The sequence below is a fragment of the Pseudophryne corroboree genome, chromosome 11, assembly GCF_028390025.1.
Source record: "Pseudophryne corroboree isolate aPseCor3 chromosome 11, aPseCor3.hap2, whole genome shotgun sequence".
Lineage (NCBI taxonomy): Eukaryota > Metazoa > Chordata > Amphibia > Anura > Myobatrachidae > Pseudophryne > Pseudophryne corroboree.
This window is the reverse complement of record NC_086454.1, coordinates 138,362,158-138,374,914: the sequence shown is the minus strand read 5'-3', so window position 1 is coordinate 138,374,914 and position 12,757 is coordinate 138,362,158. Positions and strand designations below refer to the sequence as shown.

Sequence of the window (12,757 nt, the reverse complement as noted above, 5' to 3'; positions counted from 1 at the left end):
GGTCAAAAGGTCGACATGAGTTTTTAATGTTATTTTGGTGTCGTTTTGTTCGTAGAGTGACCGGGAACCCCAATTACTGCACCGCGTTCGCTCGCCATGCTTCGAGCATGGTGCCTTCGCTTCGCTCGGCACAGATTACCGTTCCAATCGTAGTCCACGTGGATCGTTAAGTATGAAAAGGTTAAAAAAAAGAAAAAAATAAGAATTTACTCACCGGTAATTCTATTTCTCGTAGTCCGTAGTGGATGCTGGGGACTCCGTAAGGACCATGGGGAATAGACGGGCTCCGCAGGAGACTGGGCACTCTTAAAGAAAGATTAGGTACTATATCTGGTGTGCACTGGCTCCTCCCTCTATGCCCCTCCTCCAGACCTCAGTTAAGGAAACTGTGCCCGGACGAGCTGACATTACAAGGAAAGGATTTGGAACCCAGGGTAAGACTCATACCAGTCACACCAATCACACCGTACAACTTGTGATAAACTTACCCAGTTAACATTATGAACATAAACCGAGCCTCACTCAACGGGTGGCTCATAACCAAAAAACCCTTTATTACGCAATAACTATATACACGTATTACAGAAAGTCCGCACTTGGGACGGCGCCCAGCATCCACTACGGACTACGAGAAATAGAATTACCGGTGAGTAAATTGTTATTTTCTCTAACGTCCTAGTGGATGCTGGGGACTCCGTAAGGACCATGGGGATTATACCAAAGCTCCCAAACGGGCGGGAGAGTGCGGATGATTCTGCAGCACCGAATGAGCAAACTCAAGGTCCTCCTTAGCCAGGGTATCAAACTTATAGAACTTAGCAAAGGTGTTTGAACCCGACCAAGTAGCTGCTCGGCAAAGTTGTAATGCCGAGACCCCTCGGGCAGCCGCCCAAGAAGAACCCACCTTCCTTGTGGAATGGGCTTTTACTGATCTTGGATGCGGCAATCCTGCCGCAGAATGAGCCTGCTGAATCGTGTTACAGATCCAGCGAGCAATAGTTTGCTTTGAAGCAGGTGCACCCAGCTTGTTGGGTGCACACAGTATAAACAGCGAGTCAGTCTTTCTGACTCCAGACGTTCTAGAAACATAAATCTTCAAAGCCCGGACTACGTCCAGCAACTTGGAGTCCTCCAAGTCACGAGTAGCCGCAGGCACCACAATAGGTTGGTTCGGATGAAAAGACGACACCACCTTTGGCAGAAATTGCAGACGGGTCCGCAATTCTGCCCTGTCTACATGGAAAATCAGATAGGGGCTTTTACATGATAAAGCCGCCAATTCTGACACACGCCTAGCCGAAAGCCAAGGCCAACAACATAACCACTTTCCAAGTGAGATACTTGAGCTCCACTGTCTTAAGTGGCTCAAACCAGTGGGATTTCAGGAAATCTAAAACCACGTTAAGATCCCAAGGTGCCACTGGTGGCACAAAAGGAGGCTAAATATGCAGCACTCCTTTAACAAATGTCTGAACCTCAGGCAGTGAAGCCAGTTCCTTTTGAAAGAAAATGGATAGGGCCGAAATCTGGACCTTTATGGACCCTAATTTTAGGCCCATAGTCACACCTGATTGCAGGAAGTGTAGGAATCGCCCAAGCTGGAATTCCTCTGTAGGGGCCTTCCTGGCCTCACACCAAGCAACATATTTTCGCCATATCCGGTGATAATGCTTTGCTGTCACGTCCTTCCTAGCCTTTATTAGCGTAGGAATAACTTCCTCCGGAATGCCCTTTTCTGCTAGGATTCGGCGTTCAACTGCCATGCCGTCAAACGCAGCCGCGGTAAGTCTTGGAACAGACAGGGCCCCTGTTGCAACAGGTCCTGTCTGAGAGGCAGAGGCCATGGGTCCTCTGTGATCATCTCTTGTAGTTCTGGGTACCAAGTCCTTCTTGGCCAATCCAGAACGATGAGTATAGTTCTCACTCCTCTTTTTCTTACTATTCTCAGTACCTTGGGTATGAGAGGAAGAGGAGGAAACACATATACCGACTGGAACACCCACGGTGTCACTAGTGCGTCCACAGCTATTGCCTGAGGGTCCCTTGACCTGGCGCAATATCTTTTTAGCTTTTTGTTGAGGCGGGACGCCAACATGTCCACCTGTGGCAGTTCCCATCGATTTACAATCTGCGAGAAAACTTCTTGATGAAGTCCCCACTCTCCCGGGTGTAGATCGTGTCTGCTGAGGAAGTTTGCTTCCCAGTTGTCCACTCCCGGAATGAACACTGCTGACAGTGCTTATACGTGATTCTCCGCCCAACGAAGGATCCTGGTGGCTTCCGCCATTGCCACCCTGCTTCTTGTGCCGCCCTGGCGGTTTACATGGGCGACCGCAGTGATGTTGTCTGACTGGATCAGCACTGGTTGGTTTCAGAGCAGAGGCTCCGCTTGACTCAGGGCGTTGTATATTGCCCTTAGTTCCAGGATATTGATGTGCAGACAAGTCTCCTGACTTGACCACAGTCCTTGGAAGTTTCTTCCCTGAGTGACTGCCCCCCACCCTCGGAGGCTTGCATCCGTGGTCACCAGGACCCAGTCCTGTATGCCGAATCTGCGACCCTCGAGTAGATGAGCACTCTGCAGGCACCACAGAAGAGACACCCTGGCCCTGGGGGACAGGGTGATCAGCCGATGCATCTGAAGATGCGATCCGGACCACTTGTCCAGCAGATCCCACTGAAAGATCCTCGCATGGAACCTGCCGAAGGGAATGGCCTCGTATGATGCCACCATCTTTCCCAGGACTCGCGTGCAGTGATGCACCGATACCTGTTTCGGTTTCAGGAGGCCTCTGACCAGAGTCACGAGCTCCTGAGCCTTCTCCTCCGGGAGAAAAACCTTCTTCTGGTCTGTGTCCAGAATCATGCCCAGGAAGGGCAGACGTGTCGTCGTAATCAGCTGCGACTTTGAAATATTCAGGATCCAGCCGTGCTGTCGCAACACCTCCTGAGAGTGTGCTACGTTGATCATCAATTGTTCCCTGGACCTCGCCTTTATGAGGAGATCGTCCAAGTATGGGATAACTGTAACTCCTTGCTTCCGAAGGAGTACCATCATCTCCACCATCACCTTGGTAAATATTCTCGGTGCCGTGGACAGGCCAAACGGCAACGTCTGGAATTGGTAATGACAGTCCTGTACCACAAACCTGAGGTACTCCTGATGAGTAGGATAAATGGGGACATGCAAGTAAGCATCCTTGATGTCCAGCGACACCATGAAATCCCCCTCTTCCAGGCTTGCGATGACCGCTCTGAGCGATTCCATTTTGAACTTGAATTTTTTTATGTAAATGTTCAGGGACTTTAAATTCAAAATGGGCCTGACCGAACCGTCCGGTTTCGGTACCACAAACATAGTGGAATAATAACCCCTTACCTGCTGAAGTAGGGGAACCTTTACCACCACCTGCTGGAGATATAGTTTGTGAATTGCCGCCAGTACTACTTCCCTCTCCATGGGGGAAGCCGGCAAGGCAGATTTCAGAAAACGTTGAGGAGGCGTCTCTTCGAATTCCAGCTTGTATCCCTGAGACACAATTTGTATCGCCCAAGGATCCACCCGTGAACATACCCACTGGTGGCTGAAATTCTTGAGAGGCGCCCCCACCGCTCCTAGCTCCGCCTGTGGAGCCCCAGCGTCATGCGGTAGATTTAGAGGAGGCCTGGGAGGACTTTTGCTCCTGGGAACTGGCTGTATATGCTGCAGCTTTTTCCCTCTCCCCCTACCTCTGGCAAGGAAAGATGCCCCTCTGGCCTTTTTGCTCTTTTGGGGATGAAAGGACTGTATTTGATAATACGGTGTTTTCTTAGGTTGTGAGGAAACGTAAGGCAAGAATTTTGACTTCCCATCTGTAGCTGTGGAAACCAGGTCCGAGAGACCGTCCCCAAACAATTCCTCACCCTTATATGGTAAAACCTCCATATGCCTTTTAGAATCAGCATCCCCTGTCCACTGCCGAGTCTATAACACCCTTCTGGCAGAAATGGACATTGCGCTTACCCTAGAACTCAGTGAACAAATGTCCCTCTGGGCATCCCGCATATATAGGACAGCGTCCTTGATATGTCCCAGGGTCAGCAAGATAGAATCCCTGTCCAGGGTATCTAACTCCTCCGACAGAGTATCTGTCCATGCTGCTACTGCGCTGCACATCCATGCCGAAGCAATGGCAGGCCTCAGGAGAGTACCAGAATGTGTATACACAGACTTCAGGATAGCTTCCTGCTTTCTATCTGCAGAATCCTTCAGGGCGGCCGTATCCTGGGACGGCAGGGCCACCTTCTTAGATAAGCGTGTCAACGCTTTGTCTACCCTAGGGGAGGATTCCCAGCGTAACCTGTCCGTTGGCGGGAAAGGATACACCATAAGTAATCTTTTGGGAATTATTACCTTCCTTTCAGGGGATTCCCAGGCTTTTTCACATAATTAATTTAATTCATGTGAAGGGGGGAAAGTCACATCTTGTTTTTTCTCCCCAAACATATGAATCCTCTTGTCAGGGACAGGAATTTCCTCAGCAATGTGCAATACATCTTTCATTGCTATAATCATGTATCGGATGGCTTTAGTCATCTTAGGCTGCAATTTAGCCTCATCATCATGTCATCGACACTGGAGTCAGACTCCGTGTCGACATCTGTGTCGACTAACTGGGATAGTGGACGCTTATGAGACCCTGACGGCCTCTGTACTATGGGATCAGGCACTGGGTTAGACCCTGACTGTCCCACGGCTTCAGCTTTGTCCATTCTTTTTTGTAAATCATTTAACCTCTTCCACATATCCATCCAATCCGGTGTCGGGGCCGACGGCGTCGACACCACATTCATATTCACCTGCTCCGCCTCCACATACTCTTCCTCATCAAACATGTCGACACTGGCGTACCGACACACCGCACACACACTGGGAATGCTCTGACTGAGGACAGGACCCCACCAAGGCTTTTGGGGAGGCAGAGAAGGAATATGCCAGCACACACCACAGCGCTATATAACCCTCGGTCTTCTCCGGACTTCAGTGCTTCTGGCTCTGCGAGGGGGACGGCGGCGCGGCTCCGGGAACGGACGATCGAGGACCTCTGCCTGTGTTCGATCCCTCTGGAGCTAATGGTGTCCAGTAGCCTAAGAAGCGCAAGCAGGTAGGTTTGCTTCTCTCCCCTCAGTCCCTCGTAGCAGTGAGTCTGTTGCCAGCAGAAGCTCACTGAAAATAAAAAACCTAACAAATTCTTTCTTTTTCTAGCAGGCTCAGGAGAGCCCCTAGGGTGCATCCAGCTCTGGCCGGGCACAGATTCTAACTGAGGTCTGGAGGAGGGGCATAGAGGGAGGAGCCAGTGCACACCAGATATAGTACCTAATCTTTCTTTAAGAGTGCCCAGTCTCCTGCGGAGCCCGTCTATTCTCCATGGTCCTTACGGAGTCCCCAGCATCCACTAGGACGTTAGAGAAAATTGTGAAAAACTCACGTCGACCTTTTGACCTAGAACATGTCGACCTAAAGACCCTGTCGTCCTAGACACCCTGTCGACCTAGTCACTGTCGACCAATAGTGGTCGACCTAGGCATTGTCGACCTAGTTACTGTCGACTTTCAGTCCGGATCCCCTGAGAGGTATTGCTGCTATTTATGCATTAAATGAAAACAAATTTTTGAAATGTAAGGAGCGCTAGTTACCAAGTATTACTTTGAGCAGGAAGGACAAGGGGTTTGGTTCCAAAATGACGGATGAGTAAAATGTTTAATGGTACTAGCAAGCAATGGACATTTCCTATAATAACTGCTGTACAACAAAGGATACATCCATGAGGTTCACCATGCTGCGACAGGACTCCAAACTAAACCCTTTAGTGCGAAGGTCTTTATCTGCATTGAAACAAGAACAATAGTAAAAAGAACTAGTACATGACAGGAAACACTAAACCCAAAACATCAGATGATATCATTTAGTAACATCCGTAACTCTGATGGCTCTGCCAATGATTGCAGCCTCACCGCCTCTTGTTGATCACCACTTCCCACTCTCACATTCAGGATATCTCCAGGGCGCTGCTAACCTCTGGAATACCCTCCCCCTCTCCATTACACTTTCATACAGCCTCCCAACATGCATTAACACTGACCACACCTGCTCCTAAAGGCCAGTACTCACCAGCCGATGTCAGAGAGATGTGTGCTGAGCGAACCGCTCAGCACACATCTCTCCCGGCGCTCAGCACAGCGCGATCTGTGCTGAGCGTGCGGGGGGAGACGGGGGGGCCGCTCACTTCACCCAGCGGGTGAAGTGAGCGACCCGCTAGATTGGCCTGCATGCAGGCCAATCTAGCAGCAGCGATAGCGATGCGCGGGGCTGCGCATCGCTATCGCTGAGGGGGCTACACACGGAGCAATCGTGCTTAAAATCTAAGCAATCTAGTCAGATTGCTTAGATTTTAAGCAACGATCGCTCCGTGAGTACCCCCCTTAACTCTCCAGCCTCTGCCCTCTTCTCCAACACTTATCCACCCATGTTCCCTATGGATTGTAAGCTTGTGTGAGCAGGGCCCTCTCCCCTTCTCTTGTCTATGTAATTATGCCAACTGGTGACTGTAATAATGTATCTAGGTGAATATATACACTGTCTGTATTTAAGGTTAATCCCCTTGTGAGACTAAAAGTGTCCACAACAGGACATGATGCAGCTACCTACACTCAGGTCAGCCAGGTGGCCATGTAGTGAGAGGTGTTACTGAATATACTTTGGGTCTGACGGAAGCTTCATTTTTATTGGCTGTAAACTAGTTTAAGGAACTTTTTGTAATGGGCTTGTTCCTTGCTTAGTTATAATTTCAGTGAGATAATAACAATGTATTCTCTACAGTTCTAGAAACCAGATGTATTCTAACATTCTGGTAACAATGAAGAATAGAAATCTTGGGTCTACCAACTACCCAGTGGTAACACAGACAACATTTTAGAATGCAGAAGAGTGTAGTGGTTTTGGGTAGGAGGTTCAGGTACACAGAATGCCATCGAGCGAAGAAATATTGAAACAAAAATATAAAACGAGAAATAACCTGTAATACCAAGTATGGCCACCAGCAGGCAATGCAGAGCCATCCATTCACACTGTGTATTTAAGAAGTGACCTTGTGGTATGTAACTATGTGCTGCATGCAGGTCCATCTCTCAGGACCACATAAAATGAAACGCACTGTGAATGCCAACAACTTGTTCTGCTATTTTTAATGGGAAGCGTTGAAAGGTTAGAGAGATACCTTGGGCAATTGGACATGCATGTGGAGTACAGTGAGGACGTGTAGGCCTCTTTCTGATGTTGCTTAATTTAGGTTACATGTAGATTTGAAATACGGTTAAATAAGTGTTATTGCCACACACTGTTGGACAGATGCATTTACTCGTACACTAGATTTAATGTTGTTAGTAACTCACAATATGTATGTGTACATGCAAGCGTGCTCATGCTTATTTACTTGTATGCAAATGTAGATCTTTTATAACGGATCCTAAATGACCCCCTTAATATACAATGTAGTTTGTGCACTGTATTAGGGTAGCATATCATAAAAAAGTAAAGGTAAGAAACACATAGGAAACCTTGTATGATACCTTCTATGGTTTGTTTCTTAGCCTTTCGTCCATATGCTCAGGGACGGATTTTTAATTATTATAACTAATTACTCTGTTAAACATGTTTAGGCTGGGGGACCTGAACAAATCTTAATCAAGTCCGGAGTTTGTTCATTAATATCTCTATGGGAAATGGAAGCTTTTTTATTAATTTTTTGAGCACTAATATAGCAGGAAAATGGCCATACATTTATTTCTATGGACATAATGGGGTATATTTACTAAGGTCCCGATTTTGACCGAGATGCCGTTTTTTCATCAAAGTGTCATCTCGGTAATTTACTAAGCAAAAATCACGGCAGTGATGAGGGCATTCGTAATATTTTGGAAGTCCTAGGAAAAAATCACGAATCAATACACTATCGGTCAAATACGCCTGCAATTTGCTAGAAATCGGGAATTTACTAAAAAGTGCAAAACACAAACACTGCCGACAATAGCCAAACACTGCCGTGATAAAATACAAATCGTGAAAAAGTGCTAAAAAAAAACAGACCTGCTTTTTTATCCCGTGTTTGTATAGGCATGCACGGATCCATGAGATCCGTGCATGTTTTTCAGTGGGAAGGGGGGGGGAAATGTTATAAATTTTCAGAAAAAAAATTGCGTGGGGTCCCCCCTCCTAAGGCAAACCAGCCTCGGGCTCTTTGAGCCGATCCTGGTTGCAGAAATATGGGGAAAAAATGGACAGGGGTTCCCCCATATTTAAGCAACCAGCATCGGGCTCTGCGCCTGGTCCTGGTTCCAAAAATACGGGGGACAAAAAGAGTAGGGGTCCCCCGTATTTTTGAAACCAGCACCGGGCTCCACTAGCTGGACAGATAATGCCACAGCCGGGGGTCACTTTTATACAGTGCCTTGCGGCCGTGGCATCAAATATCCAACTAGTCACCCCTGGCCGGGGTACCCTGGGGGAGTGGGGACCCCTTCAATCAAGTGGTCCCCCCCCCCAGCCACCCAAGGGCCAGGGGTGAAGCCCGAGGCTGTCCCCCCCATCCAATGGGCTGCGGATGGGGGGCTGATAGCCTTTGTGATAAGTGTTTGATATTGTTTTTAGTAGCAGTACTACAAGGCCCAGCAAGCCTCCCCCGCAAGCTGGTACTTGGAGAACCACAAGTACCAGCATGCGGCGGAAAAATGGGCCCGCTGGTACCTGTAGTACTACTACTAAAAAAATACCCCAATAAAGACATTACACACACACCTTGAAAGTATAACTTTAATACATCCATCCACACCTCCATATACACATACTTACCTTATGTTCCCACGCAGGTCGGTCCTCTTCTCCAGTAGAATCCATGGTGTAATACACAAGAGGAAATGGGATAGGACCTGTTGTGGGCGCAAAATGTGGATGGCGGGGGTGTTGCGTAGCGGAGTCAATGTCCAATGTTTAGGGTAAGAGAGTCCTTAGCTGTTCCTAGAAACAGTCCTTCGTGCGAAAAGTTCTTTTCCCTCAATCGATGTTACATGTGGAGAAAACACAAATGGTATGCAAAGGTTCAGAAGGGAATTTCTCCCAATGCAGATGGTCTTAAAATGAAGGTGACTTCTCCCCGGACTCTCTGGACTATGATGTGGCGGGAAAGTGTGAAGATATCCGTAAGGGTTCACCCTGGTGCTTCAAGATAAACGTGGCCCCTCACATGTGTGCTTACTTTCATACATACGGAACAGGCCTATAAAGGTATCTTTATAGCCACTTAGGGATATTCTTAGTGCTAAGGGTGGTTGTGCTCCAAACATTCACATGCAGATACTTCTGAAAGGATGCTCACATCCAAGCTTACTTCAGAAGGCGCCGTACTTTCATATAAAGGTATCTTTATCCCAGCAGGCTGGATGGTCGTCCTCATTCACCCCCTTTATTTCGTATTCAGGCTCGGTATAAAGCACAGAAACGAAGGGATGTATGAGGTTTCATATACATTTATTGTAAAAGATCAACATGGATCGATAAAAACAAATTCTGGATGGTATACCACAACAGACAATCTCATCGATGTTTTTTCAGCAAAGTCAAATGGTGAGAAAAAAATGATGTTAACCCGGGGTGTCTCACCGTATTCCTGCTGATAGAGATGATTGGAGTGGTACCTCAAATCCTCACATGCTCCAACGCGTTTCGACTGATGAGTCTTTTTCAAGGTGCCTTGAAAAAGACTCATCATTTCGGTTGACCGAAAGTGACCTCACCGCTGACCTGAAAGTTCCCACCATTGGTTACAATGGACCGCATAGGCGCTACATTGTAACACTGCCGTGTGCCGCCTGTCATACAGTACAGGAGCACACAGCCGATCAGGAGGGTGCCACAACATGGCGCTCCCTGATTGGCTGAAGAAACCCACTTAGACATCAGTCAGAGTGGGTTTCTGGCATTCGGGAAAAGGGGGCCCATGTGAAAACATGGGTCCCCTTTCAGTTCGTGGTCGGGTATCCGTTTTTTTATTTTTTCAAGTACGTGGATTACAAAAGGATTTACCGAGGAGCCTTCAACCATGGATTATGTGAGTATAATTTTTTCTACAGGTACACCATGGATTCTACTGGAGAAGAGGACCGACCTGCGTGGGAACATAAGGTAAGTATGTGTATATGGAGGTGTGGATGGATGTATTAAAGTTATACTTTCAAGGTGTGTGTGTGTAATGTCTTTATTGGGGTATTTTTTTAGTAGTAGTACTACAGGTACCAGCGGGCCCATTTTTCCGCCGCATGCTGGTACTTGTGGTTCTCCAAGTACCAGCTTGCGGGGGAGGCTTGCTGGGCCTTGTAGTACTGCTACTAAAAACAATATCAAACACTTATCACAAAGGCTATCAGCCCCCCATCCGCAGCCCATTGGATGGGGGGGACAGCCTCGGGCTTCACCCCTGGCCCTTGTGTGGCTGGGGGGGACCCCTTGATTGAAGGGGTCCCCACTCCCCCAGGGTACCCCGGCCAGGGGTGACTAGTTGGATATTTGATGCCACGGCCGCAAGGCACTGTATAAAAGTGACCCCCGGCTGTGGCATTATCTGTCCAGCTAGTGGAGCCCGGTGCTGGTTTAAAAAATACGGGGGACCCCTACTCTTTTTGTCCCCCGTATTTTTGGAACCAGGACCAGGCGCAGAGCCCGATGCTGGTTGCTTAAATATGGGGGAACCCCTGTCCATTTTTTCCCCATATTTCTGCAACCAGGATCGGCTCAAAGAGCCCGAGGCTGGTTTGCCTTAGGAGGGGGGACCCCACGCAATTTTTTTTTTACATTTAAACTTTATTTTTATTTTTTAACAAAGTGCACAATGAAGCCCAGCATGGATCTCTCAGATCCGGCCGAGATTCATTGTATTAAAGTCGGCAGTGTTTTACAAGTCACTCACGTAAAACACTGCCAAAAAAAACGAATGACATCGACATCGGAAAACCCGAAAATGCAGAATACGGCAGCTTAGTAAATTAGTCGTAATCAATTCAAAAAGTTGCATATTTACACTTTTGATGTCATTCGTGATTGAACTTTGACCTCAAACGGGAAAACACGAATCTTAGTAAATTTACCCCACTGATGGCAAGCCCCATCTGGGTATACATGTGACCATCTTAATTTTAAAAATCATTCCATTCCTATTTATAGGATAGGACTACATCATTTAACCTGGTAAATAAAACTAGAATATTGGTGTTACAGACGGAAGCCTGCCATTGGTCCATGGCTGTAAGGGGGAAAATGTGCAGGACAAAATAAGTAAGTTTGGAGTGAAGCTTGCTGTATATTCCACAGACCTTGGAGAGATTATATTTGGTGTTCTGTTAGGGACTTTCAGTGAGGTCAAGTAATACTTTAAAAACAGAAATAATAAAAAAAAAAAAATGTGCCATGGTTTAATCACTGCCCAGGACATATAATGGTTTTAATCGGCCAACATGTAATCTATTACACACATACATACTTACGTTTTGATATAATTTTGTTTAATATGGTCTGTAGCTCCTGCACACTAACTTCCATATCCTGCGTAAAAGAGAGATACATCAGTAGCACCTTCTTACACATAAACGTTAGTTACTTAATCAGACATAAGTGTACATTTCCGTGATGATACAGAAAAGACAGTTGGAGGAATTCAATCCTTCGCCCGGCTGAATCTGCGAAGCACCTGCTGCACTTTAAGGCAGTGGGATCTCACACAAAGGGTTCGCTACCCTATAGGGTATTGTGTGAATTGGGTAATCAGCCGGGGTGGGCAAAGGGTGTGAGACGGGATGCCGTTGCTGGCGTTTAAACGCTGTGGCAACAGCAATTCGAACCCTTCGACAGCAACTGAATTCCCCCCAATGTCCACATATATACTTCATACAATAAATGTTACATATTCATTATCATCATCATACCGCTCCAGCAAGCTGCCTGAAAAGGGTCTTAAATGCTTCATCAATTTGTCCTTCAGACAATGTTTCCTGTAAACACAGAAAAATATACATATATAGAAAATGCAAACTGCTATACATGTACATAGTCACATATTAAATCACAGAACTCTTATGCCTTGATACTCTCTGTATGTGGAGTAACAATCACATGCAAACATGATTTTGCTTTCCACTGAAAATAAACTCAGCCTTAACCAGGCCACATTTGTTTCTACATCCTAAAAGGACTGCCATACTCATCTGCCCTAAAGGGTGAAATATTACTGTTGGTAAACACATTGGAGGAACCTAGCGTGAGCTCCAAGCACTAGTAAACACATAAAGGAAAGGGAGTGTACAGTGTGTTTCCATTTAACTGAAACAAAAACAAAACACCAAACAAACCACAGGGAGCAGTGCGAGATTGTATCACACCAGAGCGTCTCTGTGTATCTGACACAACTGCCATGTATACAGCAGGGACGTGCAGTCAGGGGAGGCAGGGGAGGCAGTGCCTCCCCTGTCATCAATGATTAAAATAATACAAAAAGATACATATGACACATATTCAGTGTCATATGTATCTTCTTTATATAGTCTATTCATTTTAGGTTATTAAACTAGTTTAGGAGGCACTGATAACTAGTGCCTCCCGCTGGTAGTGGGAACGGGGACAGAGCGGGGGGCGGGGCCAAACACTGGGCTGTAAAAGCCCATTCTACAAGTGCCT

General features: G+C 46.8%; 1 protein-coding gene across 1 annotated transcript in view; it reads right to left on the bottom strand.

Moving 5' to 3' along the window:
* CAPN1 (calpain 1) overlaps nt 1-12,757 on the bottom strand; it is a 105,938-nt gene that overhangs the window by 19,718 nt on the left and 73,463 nt on the right. The window contains exons 15-17 of the mRNA XM_063944855.1: nt 12,010-12,075; nt 11,572-11,629; nt 5,801-5,865 (exon numbers count right to left, since the gene is read on the bottom strand). Coding sequence (XP_063800925.1) covers nt 5,801-5,865; nt 11,572-11,629; nt 12,010-12,075 — 189 coding nt within the window. The remainder of the gene's footprint in view (nt 1-5,800; nt 5,866-11,571; nt 11,630-12,009; nt 12,076-12,757) is intronic.